Raw genomic sequence first — 27,960 nt, forward strand, 5'->3', positions numbered from 1 at the left:
TTACCAGGGCCGACACGGACTCACTGTGGTAACTGGAAAACTGAAAATACTTTGTCAAACAAATTGACGACCTCAGTCCAGTTTCTTGATGGACTAGTGCCTGTCTATTTGCCATAATTGCAATGATCCATGCACTGCATCAAGACAGGCAGAGGCTAAGGCTCAAAGTCTCTCTAAACTGAGGCATTTTAGCTGTGAAATCATCACTTATAAGTAAACTGAAATCTAATTCATGAAAGTGCTTCAAAAGCATTAAGAACCAAAACCAACATATTCAGACCATTTTGTTGTACATCACCACAATCCTTTCACCAGCCATGCTTCATGTTTCTAGTATTTTTACATCATTCACTAAAGCTAGGTGGACAAAGAGTGGTCAAACATCAGGTAATACTCCAAGAGGAAGAAAAGGTATATACACAAGTGTTCCTTGATGGCCGGTTTTCAGACAAATGCTTTATTAGGCAGTAAGCATACTGCTTGGATGACATTACCAATTCTTGAAGAATTTATTATGTGCCATTTAAAACAAAGGGATTTAAACTAAAATCTTGCAAAGACTTAAAACCTCCATGTTTAGCTTTACACCTCCTACATAGTTTCACTGTGGTCAATGAAACTATTCACTGTGGAAAGCTAAGAAGGTGTGTAAATCTCTGTAGCATTAAACATTTTTCTTGATTATCTCACCAGGGACTGGAAACAGGGATTGGCAGCTATCAGACACCAAGGGTAAAATGGCAACTTGTGTCACTGAATATTGGCTTAATTGAAAAGCAGCATTAAGAATTGTGAAACAATTTTAGCCTTTTTTCCCTGACTTGCAGTGGATGCTGTGTGGCTCTAAACTGCTCCCTTGACTACCCCCAAACAACTGAGATTTGCTCACTCAAGAGTAGGGCACATTTTGACTGTCAAAATAAGTATTTGTAACTTTTTAAAAAAGTATTTAGCACAACCAGGATTGCTGGGGACGTATGTTCGTATGTGTATGTGTGTAATGTCCCTGCGGGAGGCTTGAAAACAGACTCTCTGCCTGGGTCATGAGGGGGCTGCACCAGCGATATCATTTTTCTCACCCTTCTTCTCATTCTTCTCCTCACCCTTCTCATGCTTCTCCTCATCCTCCTCCTCTTCCCCCCACCCCAGGTGAACACAGCTCGGTGGTCGCCGGCGCTCCGTAAGACGCTGCCGAAGAGGGGAAGGGGCTTAGCAGATCTGGGGACCCCAGAGGCAGCGCGGGGAGCGGGCGGGGTGACGGGGAGGCGCCGCAGGGGCGGGAGTGGCCGGGGCAGCGCCACCGGCGGGGGGAGGCGCCGGTGCCGGCGGCGCGGGGTGCGCGGCGCAGGGGCGGCGGCCCCGCATCCCGGGCGGGCGGCAGGTGCGAGCGGAGCAGAGCGGCGGTGCAGCGGGGCGGGGTGGCTGGGAAGGGAAGGGATGGGCTGCGCACCCAGCATTCACGTCTCGCATAGCGGTGTGATATACTGCCGGGACTCGGAGGAGTCCAACTCCCCCCACCAGACCACCACGATCTCGCAGGGCACCACCACCCTGCACGGCCTCTTCGTTAAGACAGACGCGGCCGACTCCATCCCCTCCGTCCTCGCCTACCAGAGCCAGCAGCCGCCGCCCTCCGCCGGCCCCCGCCGCAAGGAGCGCAGGGAGTCCGGCGGCGCCTCCGCCCGGTCCAGGACGCCCCACTGCTGCAGCGTCGAGGCGGACACCCAGACCAGCAGCTCCAGTGCCAAGGTAAGAGGTCGCCGCTCCGGAGGGATTTCCGGCGGTCCCGGTGCGGGTCCCCGCCGGCCGCGGCAGAGGGAGGACGGTGCGCGGACCCAGCGCCTCCCCTGCCGGAGGATGCTCGGCGGGCGGGATGCAGCTGGCAGGAGCGGTGCCCTAGTGCCCACTGACTCACCGCAGCTGCGGCGGCCGGGCCGGGCCGGGCTGGCACTGCTGCGGGGGGGCCGCCTCGCCTGGAGCTCGCCGGGGGGAGCAGCAGCCGCCGGGCCCCTCGGGCTCTCTCCGCCTTTCTCCGCCCCGAACCACAGCCTTGGTGCGGCTCCGGGGCGCCCTGTGCTGGGATCGGCCACGCACACCCAGAGAGCGGGGAAAGGGCTTGTTTTGAGCTCTGTGGCTGATGGCAGAGAGTACTTAGTGCTAGCTTTATTTACTTCATCCCTTTTTCTTCCCGCCGTATCTGTTAAAATGAACTGTTGCTTCTAGGCGTGGGTGTTCGGCTGAGAACCGAACCACTATGATCTGCACACCTACGCTGATGCACCTTGCTGCTGTAGGGCTGTGGAGATGCTCCTGGAGGAGCGGGCGGGGGCTGTGTCTGTAGGGTACCTGGAAGACTTGGTCCCCCTCTCAGTGGCTAAGGCAGGCACTGCTGCAACCTGCCTGTCAACGTCTTCACTTAAGTTTAGCACTTGCAAAGAGATCATTGCACTGGATTTTTTTTTTCCATGAGGTTTGTTTGGTTTGTTGGGTTGTTTGGGTTTTTTTTAATATCAGAGTAAGTAACTTCCCTGAAAGTCTTTTAGAAATTAAAATTTGTATTGTTGCCTCCTTCCAAAGTTTATAAATAAAAAACAAAAAACAAAAAAAAAAAACAAAAAACAAAAGCCAAACCAAAAATCAAAACCGGTGTCATGATCTTAGCTGCATCTTAGGTTACTTTTCTGTTTTACTAAGAAAGCAGGATATCATGTCACAAAGTAATCCTAGTATTTTGTTAGAATATCAGTAAGAAATTCCAAAGTTATAAAATGTTCCTTAATTATTTAAAAAATCAGACATATTAGGAAAACTTAAGGAAAACATAAGTGGGAGAAATCACAGAAAAAAACCCCAACACCCCCATGGCCCATTGTCAGTTTGTTAGTTCAAATGCTGAGAAAATTGTAGAATTGTCTGCAGTCATGTTTACTGTTTTACTCACTCAGATGAGGAGCCTGCATCATCAACAACTGGGACAAAATTCAAGCATAGCTGGAGTAAAACAAGTCTTGTATTTCTTGGATTTATAGATTTTTATTTTTTTTTACTAGTCAGAGTGCAATACTTCAGACAAAACATGATTTCTTTTTTTAATATGATTTCTTTTTTCTCCTGTTAAGAGGAGAACAAAATCAAAACACTTTTACAATTAAGTTGAGAATTGAAAACAAAATAGGAAGAATTGGAAAAAAAAGTTTTTTTAGAGTCATAACTTGGTTCTCAATAGTTGTTTACTATATATTATTACATTACATGCTGTTATAAACAAATATATTTCCCAACTTTCTAGTTATTTAAACTGCATGTATTTCAGATGGTTTGAACTTTCTGATCGGTATTGTAATGTTGTGGGTTCCACAAGGCCCAGTGCTGGGTCCTGCCCTTGGACCACACCAACCCCAGGCAGCGCCACAGGCTGGGGCAGAGTGGCTGGAAAGGCCCTGGGGGTGCTGGTGACAGCAGCTGAACATGAGCCAGGCTGTGCCCAAGAAGGCCAATGGCATCCTGGCCTGGATCAGCAATGCTGTGGCCAGCAGGGCCAGGGCAGGGATTGGCCCCCTGTACTCAGAATAGGTGAGGCCACACTTGGAATCCTGTGTCCAGCTCTGGGCTCTTCACTACAAGGCATTGAGGTGCTAGAGTGAGTCTAGGGAAGGGAAACAGAGCTGTGGAACAGCTGAGGGAGCTGGGTGTGAGAGAGAAGACTGAAGAAAAGAAAGCTCAGGGGGGACCTTCCCACTCTCTACAACTGAAAGGAGTGTGCAGCCAGGTGGGGGTTGGTATCTTCTTCCAGGCAACAAGATACAGGATGAGAGGAAACAGCCTCAAACTGCTCCAGGGAAGGTTCAGGTGGTACATCAGGAAGAATTTCTTCACACAAAGGATTGTCAAGCATTGGGAGTGACTGGCCAGGAAAGTGATAAAGTCATCATCCCTGAAATTGTTCAAGAAATGACTGGATGTGGCACTCTGTGCCGTAGTGATACAGTGGTGATTGGTCAAAGATTGGATTTGAACTTGGATGTCTGTTCACAGAATCACAGCATTAACTAGGTTGGAAAAGACTTTTGAGATCATCAAGCCCAACCTATGACTTAACATCACCTTGTCAACTAGCCCATGGCACTAAGTGCCATATTCAGTCTTTTCCAACCTAAATGATTCTGTGGTTCAGAATTGTGATTATTTTTGATAGCTTCACTTCTTTTTACAAATTATGAGTTTGTTAGGTGTCTGAGGTTTTTGAAGTTATTTAACAATTATTTCAATTATATAGTAGAAATATTTTCATTCTTAAAAGAATTAGGATCTGTAATTTTTTTTTTTTTTTTTTTTTTTTTTTTTTTTTTTTTTTTTTTTAGTTGAGTTAGAGCTGCCATTCTTACTGCCAGTCCTGGCGTAATTTTGTACATTGCACTAAAATATTGACTACAACAGGGTTGGGTTATTACAGAACTATCATACAGGCAAAATAGTATATTGTACTTGACAGATTATAAGTGGAAAAGTGTGGAAACATGTTCCTGCAGTAGTACACGATAACAATATTTATTTCCATAAAAGCTCAAAAGAGAAGAATAATATAATTTATTTTGATATGGAAAGAGTGTCTAGAAATACCACTTGGTTTTAGCTGCTGTAGTGCTTGGTTGCATGCATTAGCAATATTGGATATTCCATACCATATGGCATCACACTTGGGGAAAGAAGGAGGAAGGCACAGGGGACATTTGGAGTGATGGTGTTTGTCCTCCTAAGTAGTCACTGCACATGATGGGCCCTGCTCTCCTGGGGATGGCTTTACACCTGCCTACCCATGGGAAATGATGACTTAATTCCTTGTTTTGCTTTGCTCATGTGTGCACCTTTTACTTTACCTAATAAAGTGTCAAATTCATGTGTTATTTCAATTTCACTCCTCAGATTCCTTCCCCATCCTCTGGGTGATTGAGTGAATGAGCAGCTGCCTGGGGCTTAGTTGCCATCTGGGGTTAAAACACCACAAAATCTCATCTAAGTGAATTAGAAGACAAAACCAATATACTAACTGTTAGCACTGTTATATAATAAAATGTATATATATCTGTTCTGTAACTGCTCAAAACACTCAAACTATGTGTCTTGGTTTCAAAAGACACCATGTTGCTTGGTGTGCCTTCATTTTGTGTTCTAAACTGCTCTTTAGTTGTTTACACAATCAAGTATTGCACTTTACATTTGATCCTACTTTTTGTACAGTGTTTTAAAACTCATCCACACGATAGTATGAAACTAGCCTTAAAATAAATCAACCTGTAATAATTTCAACCCTATTCAGTTCAAATAAAAAATAAAAGCCAACCAAAGAAAAAATGATCAAATGTCACTTAAAATACATGGCTTATCTAAACCTTACTTTCAAAGTATTTATCTGTATTCATTTGGTGTGAGGTAAGTGTTACAAAAGATAATTTTTTGGTTTTTTCTTTTCTTCTTCTTTCCTTAATGAAAAGTTATGAATTGTTCAGAGCATTGAGAGGTGTTGGTCCCATCCCACTGACACTGTTTATGAGTAACCAGTCAGCAATTTTGGTGGGTAGGTGTGTTTCTTTTGATCTTGAAAGCCTGGTAAACAATTATCTACAGGTTGCCTGACAAAGATCTCAAGTGGACTTGTTACAGGTTGATTTGGGAGAGGACCCACAGTTTCTGGTGCTCAGCCATACACTCTGTTCTTAAAGTACTTGGGCAGAAGCACTCAATTGAAAAAAACAGCCATTCCTTCCCCTTGTACCCTCCTTAACAAAGCAAAACAATGTCATGAAAAGAAAGAGTATTAATATCTCAAATGTTCCATCATCTTTCTATAAAGATACAAGGCATTTAGCTTTCATCACAGAAGCATAACAATGAGCTGGGAAGGTACTGACTGTACAATGGCTGCTTGACCCGTTGCTCAGTTACTGCTGGTTCTGAAGTGCAGCAGTACCACCTGTTTAGCAAGAAGTAAACAGTCTTTTGGGCACTTCCTTGGGGATTTGCAAATGTAAATCCCTTATATATGTTTACATCTTTTAATTATGGCCAAGTCTTAAGCAGAAGTTGTGAAAAGTTCTGATTTTCTTGATATCTTGAGACTTCAGCATTAACAAAACTTTACAGCAACAGACAAGTTTCAAAGCTCGTGTTGCTAACATATTAGCTAGATGGAAAAAACCCTGCAAACAACTTGCAGACTTCCATTGATTACTTTATCATATTTTTCTTCTTGAAATTACAAGAACAGCAGGTGTAATGATTTGGTTCTTCTTATGCTGTCTTCTTTGTAGAAAAGAAAGACTTGTTTATGAGCCTCTCTTGGTCAGTCACAGTAGCAGTAGAATTTGACCATTTTCAGGCTTTTCTGTAGCAAGAAAAGCTCAGAAATAAGCAAAAATACAATGGGACAGTATCTCTTACCAGTGTTGGCTGTGTTAAGTTCCAAGGTGGAAGTGTTGGGACATATGGGACATATCCTTCTCTTCAAAATGTCAAGGACCTAGGTTTTTTTGGTTAGGTGTTTTTTGTTTGTTTGGTTTTGGTTTTGGGGGGTTTTTGATGTTGTTGTTTGTTTGTTTGTTTGTTTTGGTTTTAGTTTTGCTTGTTTTGTTTTGTCTTGGTTTTATGTGGGGAATAATTCTAAGACTGTAGCTGCCAAATACAAATTGGAGAACATCAAGAAATCCAGCCACTGAGAGAGTTGCATCAAGTTCATAGGTCATGTGTAAATATAGTCATAGGTATTACCTTGATTTCAAATACAATTGTCTTTCAAGCAGTACCACGTATAAGAAAAGTGAGGGTACTTCTTGCACTTCTGGTTTTGTTTGAGGTGTACTACGGTTTAACTGGCTAGTAGTAAGTTCTGTGGCATGAGGAACACACTAGATGTAGTGTAAACCTAGAAAATAAACCACCCAACTCTGTAACTTAGTATGATGAAGGTTCATTTCACAACTCAGTAGGACACCTGAGACATAAGGCACCTCTTGAACATAGCTGAGTACTGCAGAGTTGGCATAAAAAAATTGAGCTGGCCAAAAACTGTTGAAATATATTACAATGCAGGACCTTGTTATTTTAGGCTAACTGCTCTCTGAGAGGTACTGGCCTGAATAGCTCTTACCCTAAAGAAAATTACTAGTATAGAGGTGTTATTCTGTGACTAAGCCCAGGTATCTTAAATGAATACAGTAAAAGGACTTTTGCTGATCTGTATCTGACCTTTCCATTCCTCCTTCAAATGATGCAGGTGAACTTTGGCAAGCACTGTTGTTATGCTCTTAAGCAATGCTTGACAGAAGAACTGTTACAAAACAGATAAAACCATTTTTTCAGAAAATATTAAACCACCTGGCAAAGAGAAGCCTGATTAATAACTTCACATTGAGTTACACAACATTCTGGACTTCCAAAATTGCTCTGGATGATATGCATTTATATCACTAAATATAAAATGAGCACACGTGCATGTGCACACACATGTATAAGAAAAGAGAATTGCTGAAGGCTTGTAAGAGAACCATGAACCTCAACAGTTTCATCATTAGAACTCAACAGGTCCAGGACCCCTCTAAGTCCTTCAGTAAAAATTTATTTTAAGACTTTGTCTTTCAGTGCCCAAAATACCAAGTGGTGTTAAACTGACCATTAGCAGCATCTGTTTTGCCCTTTTACTGTTTGATATGTGCAGAATGAGACTGAGGTTTTATCTTCTGAAGAGCTTGGTGTGAATCTTTCAAAATTTTCTCTATTGTCCATGTAACTTTTCTAAAAGTGCCTTTAGTGAACACTGGATGTATCTGTATGGCTGCTAGAAAATAACATGTGAAGTGTTTTATGATGCAGCAGCATTTACCTTTTTTTGGTGAGTCTTGTCAAACCCAGGATTATAGCTTAAGGAAATCAGCAATCACATTTACTCATGTAAAGACCAAAGTACAGAGATAGTGAAGAGCAGCCTGTGTGTTTGAAGTGGTTGAGGTCATGAGCTTACAGCTAACTGCCTCCTGATGATCTCTTGTGTAGTACTGTCTCCCTCTGGCACAGATCAGTAGGTGCATTTCTAGCCCAGAAAGTCACCAGCAGTCACCTTACTGTAGGGCAGCAACACAACACCTGGCTGTCCCCTTGCTTTTTTGAGGGCATCTTTTCTGGGGCAGTCTCACAGACCATAAAGTAGAATGAGCTCATTGTGCAGGAGCTTCCACAGCTCCCCCAAAACACCAGTGCTTTTGGCTTATGAAGCTTGAGGCACTTTCCCTCTACGTGAGGAAGAAGTTCTGTGCAAAAATACATTGTTAATTCTGAGTTAATGTGACGTTCTGTACAGTTTTTTGGTGGCAGTGTCTACTCCAGGTAACTTTCTTCACTTGAGAAGACCATTAGTCCATTTGACAGTGAACTTTATTTTTCCCTTTCAGTTCAGCCACTTGTGTTAACCACAGCCCCATCCTTCAGCATCCAATTATTTATAAATGTCTTTCTCACCCTTGTTGTCAGCTGTAAAAGAACAAAATGCATTAGAGACATGATGTTCCTTTGTATTACCTCTGACTCTTTGAATAGCAAGGTACTCTGGAGAATAGTTTTAAAAAATCCATGTATATCTCTACCCTGTAAATCTTTGACTTGGCTATCCAATGCCAAATATTTCATATCTTGGATGTAGAAAGGGTAGAGTGCAGATTTATGCTGAGAAACCCCGCATCTAAATGGTGCTACTTCAGAAACTGTCTCAATATTAAACTCTTAATAACATGAGTTATTCACTTTGAAAATGCATGTCTAATTTTGATGTAGATTTACAATTAATTGACCTTTTACCCTGGATTCAGATTGCATCTGAGGAGGCAGCGTTTGGTCCAAAAGGATGGGAAAACTGGACCAGTGCAGTTGGTTTCACGGCATGGAAAAATAGAGCAGGAATTGCAGAGATCTGGGCCACCTGGATTCCAGTACACAGAATTCACAGACAATACAGCCAGGTGTGAATGTGTGTATAGATATTATTAAACCACATTTAAATAAGAATTCCAAAGGAACAATGGATATTTGAGAGACTCTGCATCAGTAGGGTCAGTAACATCCGCTGATGAAATGGACAGAAGAGAGTTTTAAAGCAAAATAGGTAGTAAAAATCAAGCTATTCAACATCTGTTTGTAAGCCTAGGAGAAACTGCTCACAGTCAGTTTTCATATAGAGCTGCAGCCTGTCAGATTTAATTACAATTAATTTGTTTATATTTGGAAGAGTGAGGTCTGATTCCTATCTTGTTATATGCATGTTTTCATCAAATAGTGATATAGTTACAGGTGGTATACCTTTTAGTGTTGTAAAAAAAAATCAGTGTAATTGAATGTGGAATTGAACATGAGGTCTCTGGTGTTAGCTTGGGAGCTACTTCCAGCAGTCAATTTTCCCTTTTCTCTTAGGTTAGCCATTTTGCTAGAAGAACAGTGAGAGAGGCTTTCCCCCTCCCCTGCTGCAGATTTAGAAGGCTGTCTGAGGGCACTGTGGACTTGAATGTTGTCAATGATCATTGTTCCCCTGCAGTTATCATGTCCATTATGAAATGCAATTTATCAAACCATTGTGCTAGCCCGAAAATCAAGAAACCTCTTTTAGAAAAGGAGAGAGAAAATTAGGTTTAGCTTTTTGTGTGTGTTCTTTTCCAAAGTTAATCAAATTTCTTCTGAGACCCCGGAATAGGTGTTAATGTGATGACTCAGGTGTTTTCTAGATAGACACCCAAGCTCAGGTCTCTGTTTTGAAAGTTTATAAAAAGGTCCTCCCACGTGAGTACTCTTCTCACTGGACTGTTGGCTGTTGTGGCTTTCTCTTTCTCTCGCTTTTAAGATTGCTTCCCTGAAATCCATGCATCCCAAACAGTCCTGCCTGATGAATCATTACTTCCTCCTTGTCCTAAAGACAAATCTTTCTTAAACAACTGTCTATATTGTGAAAAATCACAAGATTTCAGAAAGGGTGGTTATATTACATTCCAGAATAAATCCATTCACATGTGTTAAATGTTTAGGTCTGTGTTAATGTTCTAAGCAGTGTTGTGGCTCATGGAAGAAGTCAGTAACTGCTGTGTCAAACACCTTTGCCGTGGCCTAAACACCTTTGCCATGGCCTTGTTCAGGCTGCTGCATTTTACCTCAAACTGCAATGTGTAGACTAGGATAGCAAGACAAAAAAGTTAAGATTTCTTGCATTCTCATGGTCATGGTGTACTGATCTGCAGCTGCTGGACAGCTCTCCTCCCCCTTGGAGCTCTGGATGGCAGCCACAGGGTGCTGGTGGAAACCTGGGAAATCTTTGGCTACTTTTGTCAAAAGGGTCACACTATGATGGTGTGGTGGGTGGTTAGAGAAGAGATGGTTGAAGTGAAGATCTGAGATGGACTAAGCAGGTGAGATATCATGCTTCAAGTAGTAAAAAATTGATCAATCTAGCTAAGCTGGGGTGGTTGTGGATGGGTCCTGTGTTATGGGCTGGAGGAGTTCAGGGCAGAGACATACCAAAGGGAATGGAGCTTAAGGGACATGTAGGTAGAGAGGTGTTTTGGGGGGAAATAAAAGTCTTTTCTTGGTGGCACTGGATTCTTTGATGCTTTGAGTCTTGAGGAGATGTGATATCTGAATCTAGAGATTTCTGTCCAAATCTTAGAGCTCCACAACAAAAACATATCTTTACCACTCAATGCTGCTGCAACAGGAATTGCCTAGATGATGTTCTGTGTACAAAACTGTACCCACTGCTGCTTAAAGCCACTTGTTAGTCTGTGCTTGTCTCTGTTTTATTAATGAGCCCATCACAGTAGCAGAGGACTCCTTCTGCATCTTATAGTCAAACATTTGAAAGCAAGAAAGAAGTACCTAATATAAGTCTAGACAAACTGAAGATCACTAACCACCTGCTTTCTGAAAGAAGTTTTGACAAAAGAGAGGCAAAGATATTCTCCCCAAAACCAAAATTACAACAACAAAATAACACCAAAGCAAAACAAGTTAACACTAAGAATCATAATTGTTCCAATACGGTGATACTACTGATATAACTGGTTTTAGTATAACTTCTGTGATAACTTTGTTAAATGTCAGCAGGGACTTCTGTATTGCCATCCCAATTAGGACAGAATTCACACAATGTGTTAGCTCTGTGAGTCTGGTGCATGGGAATCATTTAAACTTAATGGGTTTTGGTTTTTTTTTTTTTTCTTTCAAATGTAACTGTATAAATGGTGTCATTTTGTTTGGAGCAACAGTTTCTTTGATACATTCTGGGATTTTTTTTGGTTCTGTGTGACAGAGCTTTTACTACTCTAGTCCTTTAGGTGAGATTGAACTGAGCAACAGAACTGGGGTTTTTTTTCTCACACCATTAGTGGGTTAAAAACTATGTGTTTGATAGATTTATTTAAGGCTCAAGACAAGAGTTGTGCAAGTCTTAAAGACAATATATTTTAAATGTCATAATTTTAAGTTATATTTTGTGCATCCTGGTGGTAGAGATGTCAGACTTTTTCTTTCAGGTTTATGAAAGTGAAATATAAAATTATTGAGATGAGAAAAACTAGCGGGACTGATGAGTATTACAGTCAACCAGAATGGGTGTCTGATTGCAGATACATAAGAACAGCTGATGCACATACAGATCCCTCTTGGCCCTCTGGCATTTTAGTGGCTTAGGGACTATCCGTACAGTTCAAAGAGTTCAGTAATGAACTGTCTTCAAAGAAGGGAATCTTTTTCATGGGTTCCACTGCATTCATACAAGAGGCTATTTTTAGATGAAGCATTTTTTTGCCCCTTTGGAGCTATAAGACATCTGCGACCTCACCTTAGATTTGAAAAATCTGCTGTGCTGGAAGTAACTCCTTCAAGGCCATCCTTTCATGTTTGCTTTATTGTTATTTTTCATTTAGTTGCAAATATCCACAGACCTGTAGATAGTTTTATACTGAAAAAGGTGCTGTATTTCTGTAGCTCACATGTGAATTCTTGTCAGAGAATAGTGTTTTCCTATTTGGCTGATGCACATGATTGCCCATCAAAGGATGAACTTTAATCATCTGAATTTTTTGTGTATCATTTCCTACCACTGAAGGAAAGAGAAGCATTTTATTTCAAAATCTAATGAATGAGCTTAAAATACAATGTTTACTGTACAAAACAATGTTTAATGATGCAACATTAAAACTTGATGCCATTTTGCACTTCCAGCTCCAGCGTAGAAATGTGAAATGCATACATATAGTCCAGCAGTACAAATTCAGAAGTCGTGACTCCATATGTTAGAATGCAAATCTTGCATCTGGAAAGAACACTGACATCAGTGAGATGATGATCTGGCTTTTTTTAGATAGGCAGTGGGCAAAAGGCTATTCAGATTTTCAGAAAATTTCCCCACATTTTATTTTTAATTCAATAGGAATAAATGTCTGGGCTGCAATACATTCTCTTGTGGCTAAAGGGCTAACAGTGATCAAAATAGCTGGCATTATACCTCCTACACAGCCCTTAGCTATTTTAACTGTAGTTGGGCTGTGCTGCTGCTCCAATTGGCTTTTTTATAACTCCCCCTGATAACTGTTCAACATTTCTTGGTAGGTGAAGGAGGTAGTGGCCAGGCATTGGTGCAGCTACAAGATTTGCATCACTTGGAGATGTCAGCAGTGCTTTCTTTCATTGATCTGCCACTCTCCCTGTCACAGGATTTTTGGTTTTCACCTGTTCTTTCAGCACAGGATCACTGAGGAAGTGATCACATAAGAAGAGGATAGTTTGCCTTCTTTGAACAATAGGAGATTTTTTATATGTTTGTGCATATACTTGCTGCATTCTTGTCTGCAGGTTGGGTGTGCCATCTGCTGGCATCTTTCCTCCAGTTTTCATTGACTTTATTCCCAAAATAAATTTTATTTATTTTATTGCCCCTCTCCTTGCCCTTTCGAATGATTGCAGAGGTATTGCCTTTACTGAAAATGGGATCAAAGCAGGATACATTTAAATGTGTGAATTTCTTTGTTCTTTTTGGTCACAGTTCACAGCCTGCTTCTACCAGCTGCCAAGTATCTTCAGTCATTCTTCCTCACTCTGAAGAAGGGTTGTTCTTTGTCTATTCCAAGTATTGACTAAAGTGATTAGTATCTGACAATACAGGTATATCTTCTTTTTTACTATCAATATGCATGCCATGGACAGGAAAAAATCATAGCATAAATGTATGACAGAAAAAAGTACCTTCATGCTGCCTGTCACAGAATTAAGTGTAAAACAGGGAAGAGCCTTCTGTACATCTTCTCTAATCTCCTTTCAAATTTTTCCTGCTTGCCTTCTTAAAAATTCACTCGGCAACTGACTTGTATCTAATGGGAAGTTAGTAAGAATTGGATTTTCTGTTTATTTGAAAATTTTGCTTCAACGAGAGATATATTTCAACCACAAAATTCTGGGAAAAATGTTTCATTTATTCATAAATTAGAACTTACTATAGTCAGTTTGAGATTCCGGTTATACTCTGATAAAAACGTTCACCTGATTTACAGCTTCTTCAAAAGGCTTTATTTCTAATACATTAATATCTTCTATTAGCTGGGAGGATCCAGCTGAAAATTTTCTCCCTGTCTGGTACTGCTAACTTCACTTCATGCTGCAGTGCGGAGGTCCAAAGGCATGTTACCATAGAGATACCCACAGTAGTTTTAAACCAACTTCAGGTTACTAAAGCTTGAGTGCTAATGATAGCTGCAACATCAGCTGCAGAATGCACACTGTCAGGATGGATACACGCTTCAGCAGCTGACTACACCTAACTAACACCCCACTGATGTTCCTTTCTGAGGTTGGAAGCATAGGACTGAGACCTTACAGCTCTTGCTGAGACTTAGCCACTCTTGTACTAGGGCACGTCACCAAATGCATAAGCACCTCAGCTCTGCCACTATTATAAGGGTGGTGTGACACTATTATAAGGGTAGGTGGCATTGAGCAGCTAGATCAGATCTAAAAAGGCCCAGTGTCTCCCAAATGGAATTGCAGTGCTTGCTGCTCTTCCTCTTTGCTTGGTAATGGACATGGGGGGATTTTTTTAACTTTTTGTGATGATGTATTTCACACCTTGGGTAGAGGTTGCACTGTTAGATCAATATTCAGGGTGAAAAATAAAATGAGTGATTATTTACTCATCTCACCATCAGCCATAACATCTTGTATGTTTTGGCTGTTTTGGCTCCACTGTTTTGGCTCCACTGTGTGTTTAATACTTGCAGATGTGTTCAGTGAGCACATGCTGAAATGGAAGTTCATTCCCTTTTGAAGAAAGAGATTAAATGGAGCACTAAGGTGAAGAATTTAGCAATCAATCTTTAAATAAATATGGTTTCTTATTTGCTTCTGGTCCCAAATCTGTCAAAAGAAACTAAGCAAGGTAGATGAGTAGGCTGTTGCTGGTTCTGTTGTCATTATGTTTCTTTTCGTGGAGAACCTAGTCATACGAGGCAGCACATGGATGAAATGCTTTCCTGTTATTGCTGGCAGCAACTGAAGGGTACAGTGTATGACAGTGGGTCATGTATGTTCTGCTGTACATATAAATTCATGAAGACTGCTGTGCTGCTTCATACTGTACATATTTCAGTGAGAAGTAAAAATCTCAGGTAGGAACAACTGCAACTCTACCTGTCAGGAGCAACATAGAAAATCATGAAACCAAGCCATCTTAAATAAGATGGGCACTCTTGCAGCTGTTTCTTTCTCAGAATCAGTGTTTAGTAGTAAAACATGCTTATAAATATTTTCAAATTAGAGTGTATTTATCCTATTTGTACAGTCACAGCCTCTTCACTAGTCTTCCATGACAATAGAATAATTTGTCGTGGGTACCAGTGAAATTACTGTGTTCATAGTATAATCTAGTTACTTGAACGTGTGTAAAGACTGTGCGAACCTGTGTCTAAACCTTTGTAAATACTGCACTTTTTGGCAAGTGTCTCATGTAACAAAGAAAATTCAAAGTAACCGGTATGCATGAGAAATGCAGGAATAGTTCTTATTTGCTGTAAGCATCTTCATTTTCCCAATGTGGTAACATGATCAATAATGACAAAATTATTGTATTTTATTATATGCAGAAGTAGGGTAATCTCTTTCATGATCTGATATAGGAAAAGGTTGTAATTTCAGTGTCCCAGGCTCTGAGATGGCCCAATGCCTTTCATGCCGTGGCTTTTGCCTCCCCAGAGAACACTGAGGAGACAGTTTCTGCTTTGGGATGAGGATTCCTGCAACACCACAGAGGTTGTCTCAGTGTGACCAAGTGGGAGCAAACTCCCTTGGCTGGAAGGGTAGTTTCAAGGTACAGATGAAGATCCCACTCCCCAAAAAGATGGGAACTGTGCCTAGCCTTGCCTTTAGCTTGCCTTTGTAGACTTCCAAATATATATTTCTTAGCTTACTCCTAGTAAGTGTTTTGAGGCAATCATATTTTGAATGTGGTAAAAGTGACTGAATAATTTAAAAAAATCTCTGCATACATCATGATTGAAATTAAAATGCAAGATTAGAGAATGACTTTTCTTTTAATTTTCATTTTTAATGGCATAGTATATTTTTGGGGTGTTTTTTCAATGAAGTGAAATATTAAAAAGCCAGTTAATACAAAGGCATTTCATTTAAACTTTTATGGGACAAACTGTATCTGCAAATGTATGTGTGTCTCTGCTAGAAGCTGCAAGGGGAATTGAAACACAAGAAACTTTGATAACATGAAATATTAAGGATAGGCCAGCACTTCAGACTTTTATGGGGAAATGGCATTTTCTCAGCATTTTGTTTGTATTCAGTACCTCTTTTCATAAAAATTGATGCTGAAATGAGTGTGCAGTGCATGCTTCTATAAACTCTCCATAGTTCTCATGATTTGCAAAATTACTTCTCACCTTCTTTCTCATCTTTCTGCTAACTTTTGTGGGGGCTCTTTTCCTGAGACCTCCTCTTGTCCTCTGGAGTACACAAGGCAAATCCCCATCTCAGAACAGATCTCTCGGCATGGTAAGTACACCATGCTGACTGTAAAATTGCCTTTAAGTCTATCAGAGCTGTTGTCTCTGACCTACTGCAGATTCATACCTACTGCAGTGGTATGTCAAGGCCACTTGTTTTTTGGAGTACACAAGGCAAATTCCCATTTCAGAGCAGATCTCTCTGCATGGTGAGTCCACCATGCTGACTGTAAAATTGCCTTTAGGACTATCAGAGCTGTTGTCTCAGACCTACTGTGGATTCAGGGTATGTTGATTCACACCACCTCTGAAAATACAGCTATATCTACCTAGAGGACTTAAACATGTCTTTGCTTATTTTTAATGGCAGTTTTCTGAATAATCTGTGTCTGTTACATGGCGCTCTCCATGAAAAACATAATGACTGCAACTTACAGAACATGTCAGGCTGTGCTGTGCTTCTCAGCTATATATAAAAAAGGAGATAGTGTTCTATGGCGCACATAGCATGAGTTCCCAGCAACAGTACAAAAATAAGTAAAAGAGCTTTTTTTGAGAGGATTAATAAGTAAAAAATTACTCCTGTGTGTTTTGGAAATGTCTAAGGCCTTCAGTAGGGAATGGGTGTGGGAGGTGTCACATGTGCTTATGCTGGTCTGGTACAACTTATCCTGTGTTGACCATTCTCAGAGATATGATGATAGTTTGGTGGCTTGATATGACCCTCTGCAACTGTTATGTCTTTACAATCCTGATCTTCATTGAAGCCTGACCTAGCAAAATATTTAGGGGCACAAGTAGAACCATCCAGCTCGACTGGGAAAACCAAAGCACTCATTTGACTTAACTTTTTTTCAGGGTCATTGCACCCAGAAGTCTAAATAGCCCTGGGGTGGTTATGACACATGTCTGGCAGCAAAATTTGGAGCAGTTGGTTAGGTCCATGCCATTGAGGGGTAAAATGGGATTTCTCCAAGAACTGCAAATGTGAAAAGTCATTGTTTTAGTAATTTTATATGGATCTGAAGACTTGAGGTCTAAATTCTGTAAGGGATGGTAATGATATATTCGCAATACCATAACTGAAAAGGTATTTGGTGCTCTTTTGTTAGTCAGTGTGAGGATCCAATCTGCATTATCAAATTCATCACAGGGTTTCTACAGGTGGGACTAGTGAGCAAGTGAGAGTGTTCTGTGTGTGCTCAGAAATGAACGTTTTATGTTCTTTGACTGTAACAATTACAGACATTTTATTACAGAGGAGAAGGTCTCCCAGCCCAAAGTCTCTTATTTGCTTTTGGGAAAGCATTTGATCTTTAACAGCAACTTGCTATGTGAAGTAAAATGTAATTTCTGGACGCTTGGGTCAGAGAGCTGGCCCTTGCAATTGTTGGAAGCCACCTTCTGTATCTTTTTCAGTTTCATCAAAGCCTTGAAAAAGTTTATTTCTGGTCTCTGATTTACTGATGCGAGTCCTAAGTTGTCATGTCTCATGTCTGCATTTTCTATTGTACTCAGCTAAGAAACTTCTAACAGATAGCAACATAGCTCTTTGTATTGTTTGAATTTCACCTAATTTCTATGACTCTTGCAGTCAAGGCTCTCTGCTACCCTACCTATCTTGCAATTGGTTTTTTTCTCCATTTTTTTTAATAGCTTTGCCTGTGGCATTCCAACAAACCCTTTTCAGCAGTCTTGAACAGGACTAGTTTATTATATTTCTTTCTCTTGAGAATGTATGATTTTATATGGTTTTTAATATATATTTTTATAAATATTTAAATATGGTTTTATCTGCATTCATTTTAGAGTGACCCCATATGTTTTATAAAATCATATTCTATTGCATCTTTTGTTCAATATAACTCAATATTTTTGTTCTACCATAGAACTCTGTTGCAGAGTGACACAGAGTAGTACAAGTGGCCTGAGTGCCCAGACCTCTTTAGCTGATCTCTTGGCATCTCCTTTCCCTCAGTTTATGACAATCAAATATTTCTTAACTTCTTTGAAAACTAGGTGGGACCCAGTAAGAAACTTACAGAAGTTACTGTTTCCTGTCTTGTGACATGCACTTGTAATAAGTACAATATTAACAGGGAATACAAGTTATTTCCCTACAGAGTGCCTCCAAAGATAGCTGTAAAATCAAGAGATATATGAGAGAGATATAAAACTGAAAACTCAGCAATAACTTCTTCTGTTGTAATCTCATGGACTGTAGTGTAACAGTGTGAATAATTTACACATAAGCCGTTATTCATTGGAGTTGTCCATGATACAGGGTCTAATCCACTGAAGTGAAGACATCATGCCTTATAAAATCTGTGATGGTGCAAATGTTTGTCTGTGAATTGAAACTAAAATATTTTATGGCTTTCAGGGGCTGGATTTTTTAATAAAGGTGGTTGGAAAGTGTCAGGATTTTAATGTCCGTGTGATCTCTTGAAGAGGAGATTGATACTCTTCCACAGTTCATGGCAGGTATATGGCTCCTGTTGCTTAGTAAGGGCTTAATTCAGTGAAGTCCTGAACGTTTGGACTATGCTGCCTTTAACTGTACAAGAAGCCCTTCTTGTCTCCAGAAATCTTGCTCATAAAATAGAATTAAACAATTGCTGAGCTGGGTTCAACTTCCGCAGTATAAGGTGCATTGAAACTCGGCAATTGCAACTCTTCTTTGGGGAGAGAAAATTTGGCAGTTAACATTGCACACAGCAGACAGAACTTCTGCTTTTGATTCGTAAGGGTGGAAGTTCATGCTGTGGACGTGCAGAAGCCATGGGAGAAAATTGATTGGCAAGACATTTGCAAGAGGGTCGTGCTTCCCTGTGTGTACAATTTTTTTTAATCTTCTCAGTAATGTGTTGGTAGTAAGTTGCATAATTACATCCTCATAATGGACAATCCTAATGGTGGAGAAAAATGACTATATTGTGTTCAAAGAGATGTCAGTACCTAAAAACTGGAGTAGCAGTAAGAGGTCTCTGTAGAGCATTTGCATGAGTTTTGTAATGCTGGTTCTGAACCATGGCACTTAATTTAATGGAGCTTCTCTTTGGTAAGACTGGAACAAAATGTCCAAAAAAATGCTTTTCCGGAAAACTTTTAATTTCACCCGCACACGCTGTGTAAGTAGTGGTAAGTAATACCAAAATTATTATTGCTTATTGTGTAAGTAATAATTTGCACTGGTTCAGCAGACCAGGTGAAGGTCTATTGTATGCCTTCTTTCCATGCTTTTGCAGAGCTTATTTGGATTGCAGCTCTATGCAAAAGTTAAATCCTAAAATCAGATGTTTGTCCTACCTGCCTTTATATTAATAGAATAATAGCAGTCAAATTTTCATGACTGCATTCAAGTTTGTAAGACTGGGTAACTAAGTGGTAACTAAGTTTCATCAGAGTATTTCTTGTTTCTGTGAGGTATGAATTCTTCAGGTGCATCTAACACCTGCTTCTCTGTTCCTCTGAGTCAGAACTTCCCTTTTCTCTACCACTTCATGTATGTCACTTATACCTACCTTGTATAAATACTCCTCCTACTCTTTCTCACTCTTCATCTCTGTTTGGGTAGCCAAACATCTCTGTTTGGGTAATCAGCCCATGTGCCCTATTAGAAAAGTCTTTTGCCTTTGAGAATTGTAAAATAGGTGAGACAACCTTTGTAAACACTTTAGTCTTGAACGACAAAACACAAAGGGTGGAAATGCTGGGTTTGGGTGACCCAGTCTATTGTGGCTTAGTTTGATGACTCACAAGTGGGCAAGGCACTGTGCATATCACAGAGTGTGATATCTGGATATCAGTCTTGGAGTATTTGAGACATGACTGCTGCTGTCTGGATTTGCTGCAGTGGCTTTGTCAAAACTAGAATAGAAACTTGAACTGAATTAAATGTGATCATGAATTATTCAGTCAGCGTAAGAGCCTTGGAGCTGTTTATTTTGATGAAAATTTGGCTTTGATTTTCATTATCTGCACAATTTTTAGTGTGAGACATGGCACAGACTTTCATGTTGATAATTTGTAGTTTCACAATAACAGACAGTGCTAAGCTGGAGGCTTTGTTACAGGAGACAGCATCACTCATGATACTTGAGATGGTAGGGTCTGCTCTGAGAATAATTCTATTTGTGGATTTCTAACTAAAGGGTCAATGGCAAAATAGTTAATTTTGACATATATTTAAATGCTGGTTTTGGATTTTAAAGTCAATGTTAGACTGTAATGGGGAAAGTGTCCATAGATGTCTGTTATCCTATAAACTTGGGAAGGTTTAATTTTTATTGGTGTTTGTACTGTGAATTTGCAATTTGGAGTGTTGTTGGGTTTTGTATTTTTGTGGAGGTTTGGGGATATTTTCAATAGAGTTCCTAGGCATAATTCTAAGACATATCTTGTGGATGCTAAAGTTTTAATCAGAAGCCAAACTAGTTGTTTTCCACTGCCTGCTCCCAAACTCAACAGTCAAGACAGAAGTGCTGCAAAACAAATGCTGTCTGACAGTGTGAAGGACCAGGGAGGAGAGAACATTATGTTTTCAAAGGACATGTATCTGTCCTTTATGCACAATGCCCTGTTCTTTACTGGAGTTTATTTTGGTTTTTTGGTAAAATGTAGATCAAAGTTCAATGCTGAGTTTGTTTTTTTTTTCCTAACTGCAAGACAATTCAGAAAACTTCAATAAATGACTCACTCTCATCAAAACATGCTTGTTCTGGGTTTTGTTGGGGTTTTTTTGGCTTTTTTTCTTCTTTGTTCCAGCAAGAGGAATATAGTGTTTTATAGAGGTTTTAGGCTGAGATAGTATGTAGGTGGCTTTCAGGAGCTGGTAAAAGAAGATAGGAACAGACCTCTTTGAACCAGGAAAAAATTCATTCCAGCAAGGCCCACCCAAGACAAGAAGTAATAGGGGGTAATACAAAGCCAACACTCTGATCATACATCATACATCTCTGAAGAAGCAGCCTGGTAACCACTGCAGCCTAGGGTTGGTGTTGGAAGCTAGCAGTATCTACAGTGAATAGTGTTGGAAAAATGGTAGAACAAAACCACGTGTTGGTTTTGCACAGCCTGGTTTTTGGTAGCAGGGGAGCCACAGAGGTGCCTTCTGTGAGAAGCTTCCACCATGTCTGGCAGAACCAATCCACCATGTCTGGCAGAACCAATCCCTGGTGGCTCTGAGGATGGACATGCTGCTGGCTAAGCCTGGACCAGTTAGAGATGTTGGTAATGTCTCTGTGATAACATATTTAAGAAGAAAAACAAAACAAAGGGGGCACAATTTTTTCTACCCAGAGAAGAGGAGGAGGTGAGACTGTGTGAGGGAAACAACATGGAGTCTCCCAGGTCAGTGCAGAAGGAGGGGCAGGAGGTGCTCCAGGCACTGGAGCTGAGATTCCTCTGCAGGCCATGGTGCAGACCATGGTGAAGCAGCTGTGCCCCTGCAGCCCATGGGGATCCATGGGGGATGCAGAGATTCACAGCTGCCCATGCTGGAGCAGGTGGATGCCTGGAGGAGGCTGTGGTCCAATGGGAGACTCCATGGAGAGAGAGGGCCCTGCTTCCAGGCTGGAGCAGCCTTGTCCTTGGAGGACTGCACCCCGTGGAAGAGTGACCATCCCACAGCGGTTTTGGGAGGACTGCCTGCCCCTGGGAGGGACTCTCAGCAGTTTGGGAGGACTGCTGCTCATGAGATTGGAACCATGCTGGGAAAGTTCACAGGGAGCTGTGTCCTGTGGGAGGGACCCCACGGCCTCACTGGGGCAGGATTCCTCCCCCTGAGCAGCAGAAGAAAACCTCGGGTGATGAACTGACCAAAATCCCCACGCCCTGTCTCCCTGTGCTCCAAGGAGGGAGGGTTGGGGGGAAAAGGTGCTCTTTAAGGGCTTGGTTTTACTTCTTATTATCCTCCTCTAATTCTGTTAGTAATAAACTCAATAAATTTAATTTTAGACTATTTTGCTCTTGGAGTGTTTTCTCCCAGTCCTTATCTCAACTCATGAAGCCTTCATGAAATTTTCTCTTTTCTGTCCAGCTGTAGCAGGGAGGGTGAGTGAGAGGTTTTTGTGGGTGCCTGGCATTTGGCCAGTGTCCAACCATGACACCACAGCACATGCCTTGAGTCGAATGGTTTTTTTCCCTTTTAAAGTTTGTAATAGAGTCCACAATTACCTACATGTGTACTTGCACACCAAGGATTTCAGGTGCTGCTTCTGACTGCTCTCAGACTGTTGAGGTGCATGATCTTAGTGATTTTGTTTACTTTCAGTAAAATGCTAAATAGTTTATTCTAAACAGTGGAAGCCAAGACAACTACATTTTTCAGGCTATCTACTACTGGAAGAGTAATGTTAATTGAGGAGGTAACTCAGGTGTATGCAGATAACCTCCAGATGCTTTTTCTTAATCAGTGTTTGGAAGGCAAAGTAAATTTTGCATTTTAAAATGATTCTTTGATTGCAGACTAGCAGTATGAGTCACAAGTTATGAGTATTTACCAAGGCCAAGAGGTGATGGAAGACTATTATGACTATTTAGCTAATCTCTTCCTGCAAATTATGTTCTAGCTGTTTCTGTTCATATTTCTATGATTGTATTACCTGAAATATCCAGTATCAAAACTCACTTATTGGTGTTTTTGTATCATTTTAAATAGCCATGCCCAAGAATTGATCTACTGTATTAAACCATAAGCCTGACTGCCTGTTATCCTGTCTTGGGCAAGTGTAAGGAGCCTCAGGCAACAGAGAGAAAAGAGGGCAGATGGAGAGGGATCACTCCCTGGGCCTCTCTTAACTTGTAACTGAAGGGCCTGTCAGTTGAGGTTATGTCCCTACTGATGTCTTCTGCAGCAGTACAGGGGCCTACCTTTGGTAAGTTTTGTTCAACTGCTCTTTTAACAATGCCCCTTCCAGTGGCCTGCTCTAAGTGCAAGCATCAAATTTCTTGTATTGGGAATGCTCTTGGTGAGTCATTCTTCATTCTGCTCTAGCTGCTCCTGATTTCATAGATACCTGTTCAGTTCCTTAGGAAGCTCTCTTCCTAGAGGAAGCAGCCTAAGATATCTTGAAATTTCATTATTATTCTTGTTGCTTAAATTTTTCTAGTTTTCATTAATTTATCTCAAGGAAAGGAAAAGATTATGTACAACATTGAAAGTGTTGGTTCACCATAAATTTACATGGTAGTAAAAAGTTTTTTGTTTGGATCTTTGTTCCTATCCTCACACTGGTTGCTTTTTTGACTACCTCAACATACAAAGATGAAAATACAATTAACTTCTATATCTCTCTGTATCTATAATCTTGGATTTTGCTCTCTCCCAGGCACCAGTGCATGTATTTTTAAACAGCTCAGTCTCAGTTGGTGTGCTTTTCCCCAAGGTAAAGAAATTTGATCGGATTCCCCAGTAATGTGTGTGACTCATGCTTCTGCGAAGTTGAGAATGAACAGTAATGACAGATGGATTTACAGAAAGAAATCTCACCATGCCAAGATCCATAAGTCTGGACATACTCTGTTCACTTGACAGATGTTTGTAAAAGTTTGTTTTCCCTTCACCTCTTCATATTGCAAGGGCATTAACATAACTTACTTGCCAAGCATATTCAGTGAAGTGAAATTTGTGTGCTAACAAAATAAATATACTCTCAGAGAAACTTCTGTTGATAAAGTCAAAAGTATACAAAATAAGCTTGATGCATTCTGTAGTTGTTTTTCCTTCCAAAAATCTAACATAGTAGTTTGGAAATTAAAGCACTTGTCCAAAAAATGGATTTTACTTCCTGTCTTATCAGTACAGGCTGGAATGTGATTGCTGAGCAGCAGCCATGATGACAAGGGATAGGTAAAGCCATGGCTGACCTAATCATGCATTGCAACAGCACCACTTGAAGGGACTAGATTCCCTTCAGGGGTCCCTTCACGACAAAAGTTTTGTGATTCTTTATTCATTGGAGTTTCAGTGAACATCTCAAGCCCTTACCGAAACCCTTCTTCTGATTCATGCTCCCAATATCTGGGGGAAGGGGAGGAGACTACCCAGTGCTGTGAGTTTTGAGACACTCTACATGGCCAGTGAAGAAAAGGATGATCTTAATTTACATGTCCTGCTGCTTTGTGAGCAGAAAAGCATAAGCTAAGACAAGCTATAAACAACAAGGTTAAGGGGTGTAAGGGACAATGTCACCCTGTGTTTGTCCTGCTTTTGCATTTTCCAGTTTTGCATCTGCTTTTGGCCACTTGTGAAGACAGGATGTTGGACCAAGATTAGGTGGTTTGACTGATTCTTTTGATTGTTCCTCACAGGTTTTTTTAGAAATGGGGATGTGTTTAGAAATCTCCTTTTTGGATTTTATTAAGGATCATCCTACCCCAATGTGTTCAACCAACTGTATCTCGAATACCAAATTTATTCTATGTTGATACCAAGAATTTTGGTAGTGATCCTAATAGTAGATCATGATCCTTGAATCCATGTAAGAAAAATCTGCATGGTGAGAAATTGTGTGTACAAACTGCATGACTGCTTCCAGATGCTGTTGAACGCCCTAATCTGCAAATTATAGGAATAAATGGGATGTGGACTACCCTCTATGGATAGAGAGTTTCTGAGTCTTTTGCAGCCTTGAAAGGTCTCAGAGTAGCTGCTGCTGTGAGCAGAATTGAGGACTGCTCAACAATGGTAGTTTGTATGCCAAATGTAGCACCATAATGGCTGAGCTAGTGTCTTTTCTGCTTGTTTGTTCTATTGTCCTATTATGATAATGTATTCACAAGGAAGCTGCTACCAAACTGTGAACAGAATGTAAAAAGTCCTAAAATAATATTCTTTCTTCAGTTATCATTTTATATCAGATACATGTTTATTATCTTAAACCTCATAGGATTATTTTACAAGTGTCAGCTTGCTTGTTGAAGTCATCTAAAATCTGTATCAATGGACACTGATATTAATTTCTCAATTTTCGTTTCCCTTTGGGTAATCCACTACTTGTGACCTGTTGGTGCTAACTGCCTTTTGTTTCCTTCTCTCTTCTCCATGTCTTTCAGAGGTTTACCTGCATCCCCCTAGTTTGCTTTTCTTCCCTTGAAACTGATTTTAAATTGAAACAGGAAGATTATATGAGCACTACTCACTCTAGTTGCTTAAAAATGGATGACATCTCCTGGGGACGAAAAAGGGAGTGAGAAATAGAGAAGAAACAGATCTGTGGTTTTGACTATTTATTTTTCTAATTTATTATTGGAAACACAAGCCAGGAAACCATATAGAGAGGAATGAGAATGAAGGAAGAAAGAAATCTTAATATCTGTTCCTGAAGGTGATTCTGAGACAAAACTTCTCAGCATTGCACAAAAGGAGTTTGTGCCAAGGAGAAGCAGAGTTTGAGAACAAAACACAAAAAAACCCAACCAACTTAGCCATTCATTATATTATCAACTGTGTAATTCACAGAAGTTCAATTTTTGATTGAAGCATTTGATCCTTACTTTGAAGTTTTTATGAAGGCTTCTGCTTATCTCCAGAACTGGTGACCATCTTATCTCTAAAAAGATATGAATCTTGTCATATGGCTCACACTGAATAACACATAGAGTTTGCAGAGAGAGGCATCTCTATGGCAGGTCCCCTTAGGAACCCAGGCAGGCTGGTATTAGGAGCACAGGAGAGATGCAGGGACTGCAGTGGGCTCATCTGATATGAGATATTCTATGCCTAGCCATGCTTGGTTTAAAATGCTTCACTGCTAAATTAGTGCTCTCCCTCCAGGTGAAGGCAAGATTGGTAGGGAAGAAGGAGGTGGGAAAGAAAGTTAGGGTCTAATGCTCCCTTTCAGACACAGGTCGCTGCAGAAAAGGAGCTCAAAGGTCATGGTTGAGAGTATGCAACAGGAGCTGAATTTCATCACCCAGAGGTGAAAGTCGTCATGGAAGGAAGGGCTCTTCTTCCTCTTGACTTGTTCTGCTCTCTTGTAAATGTCTAATTCTCTTGTGTGCATGACATAGCTTTAACTGGGGGTATTGATATGGCCTCAACCCAATTCTGCTTGGTTTTGAGAGGCAAAAGAACCAGATGCAGGTTTGTGAATGCTACCCTTGACCTACATGCAGACCCTGCCAAACCTACAGGTTTTGGTGATTCGGGGTCCCATGCGTTGCCTGTGGACGTAATATTTTTATGCTGCATGCCTCAGTGTGTGTTGTCACAAATGTTGTTAGCAGGCCACCACTTCCAAATGCATGTGTGTATTTTTTACCTATGCATCTTAAAGGTCAGACTTCTTTTAGGAGTGCTTGCAAAGACTGCAGTGGCTGAACCAGCAGTGATAAAACTTTATTTCTTCTAAGTAGTGTGTGTGTTTGATCATTGTTTTCAGAAAATAAAATAGCATGACCTTGCATTAACTTCAGAGTTGAGCTATCCAACTATCTAATGCTCCTCTGGACTCTGTGGAAAAGTGGCAGGCGGCTGGCAAGAGGGGAGCAGCTCATGGAGCAGAGTGAGTTGGCAGCCCTCTAGTGGGGCTGAGGAAAATGAAGGGGACCAGCAGCTCAGCAAGCAGATGTAAAAGTCACCTGGAAACCACAGCAAGGAGAATCTGACAGGGAAAAAGAAGTAGAAACAACAACTACAAAACCCAACAGAATTTGACAACAAGGTGGAAGAGAGCTGTCTTTCCTGAAAGAGAGTTGCTGTAGTTACTGGGACAGTAGCTGTTCTAGTGGGTGGAGAGGATAAAGAGTCAGTCAAATGTGTGAGGCAGGGAAAGATGGTTTCTAAAAAAGCTGGGGAGGTCAGACCACAAAACCATCTAGCTCAGGACCAAGCTCCAGCAGTAGGAATATGTACTGTAGGAGTGATTCATCCTACTTAGTCTCTCAGCCTTTGCCAAATTATCATTTAGGGGTTTTTAGACTCAGAGGTGAAAAGAGCTCTCCAGTTTTCTCCCATAAATCTGCCCCTTCTTTATAAACACAAATTGCTAAACAGGTCAGAGGCTGACAAAGAAAGAGGGAGAGACTCCAAACAAAGAAAGAGTGGCCGAGTGTTAAAGTATACAAAAATGACTGTGGAGTTGGATGGACCAGAAGTGAAAAAAACTAAAAGAGAAGAAAGATTGTGATATTGTTCTATTAAGGAAGACAAGACAAAGAAAAAATGGGGAAGAACAGAGGAGTTAGCTTTGCTGAACAGCGGAAGGGGAGCTGGGCACCCTTGTCTGGTGTGCTGTAGCAGGCAGAAGTGCAGGACACCAGCTCCAGGCCAAAGGTGTTGGACAACAGCTCTTGGCCCTGTGTCTTGTAAGGGAATTCATGCAAGACTAAGGCCAGGGTTGAAGTCATACATGGTTGTGGACTGCAGTTTGGCCAGGAAAAAAAAAAGCCAAGGGACTTGAGATTGAAAATAGTGGTACAATCAAACATGAAAATAGTAATAGCCAAGGAATAGGTTGACCCACAGTCTTCATCAGCAGTGTGGATAGAAGAAACTGAGCTGGAGGGAAGTGCAAAACAGCCCTGGCAAAGATGCAGCCAGGGGAGAACAAAGCTGAGGTGAAAGCTGGGTGAAAAAGAGATTCCTATTACTGGCTTGCAAAACCAAAGAGACAGATGTCTGAAAACACTACAAAGCTGAATGAAAGGGTGCACTAATGAAAGGGAAAGGGAAGAGGGCAGGAAGCCTTCAGGGCAAAAGGGTGTCCAAAGGGACCTTGGCATCTGTATGTTGCTTCTCAACTGGCACATCCATCCTGAGCCTTTTCAGGAGGCTGAATTCACCAACACCTTTGCTTCACTGCTTGGTTGGCTCTAGCTGCTGTTGTTGCTCTGAAGCAGCTGCTCTGTTGCAGCTCTGAAGCAGCACAGAATTATGCAAGAAGATTTTGTTGTACTAATTAGTCTACACTAATTACAGTGGTGTATT

At 40.9% G+C, this 27,960-nt stretch overlaps 1 protein-coding gene across 3 annotated transcripts in view; it reads left to right on the plus strand.

Moving 5' to 3' along the window:
• Positions 1 to 1,301: 1,301 nt before the first annotated feature.
• Positions 1,302 to 27,960, plus strand: part of PDE8B (phosphodiesterase 8B) — a 71,197-nt gene continuing 44,538 nt past the window's right edge. For 2 of the 3 annotated variants that reach the window (XM_077171571.1, XM_077171572.1), the window contains exon 1: positions 1,317 to 1,749. In XM_077171571.1, the coding sequence (XP_077027686.1) occupies positions 1,438 to 1,749 (312 nt within the window). In that variant the 5' untranslated portion in view covers positions 1,317 to 1,437. Of the gene's footprint in view, positions 1,750 to 27,960 lie in introns of all 3 variants that reach the window. The other variant, XM_077171573.1, reaches the window with a different exon arrangement.

The sequence above is a fragment of the Agelaius phoeniceus genome, chromosome Z, assembly GCF_051311805.1.
Source record: "Agelaius phoeniceus isolate bAgePho1 chromosome Z, bAgePho1.hap1, whole genome shotgun sequence".
Taxonomy (NCBI): domain Eukaryota; kingdom Metazoa; phylum Chordata; class Aves; order Passeriformes; family Icteridae; genus Agelaius; species Agelaius phoeniceus.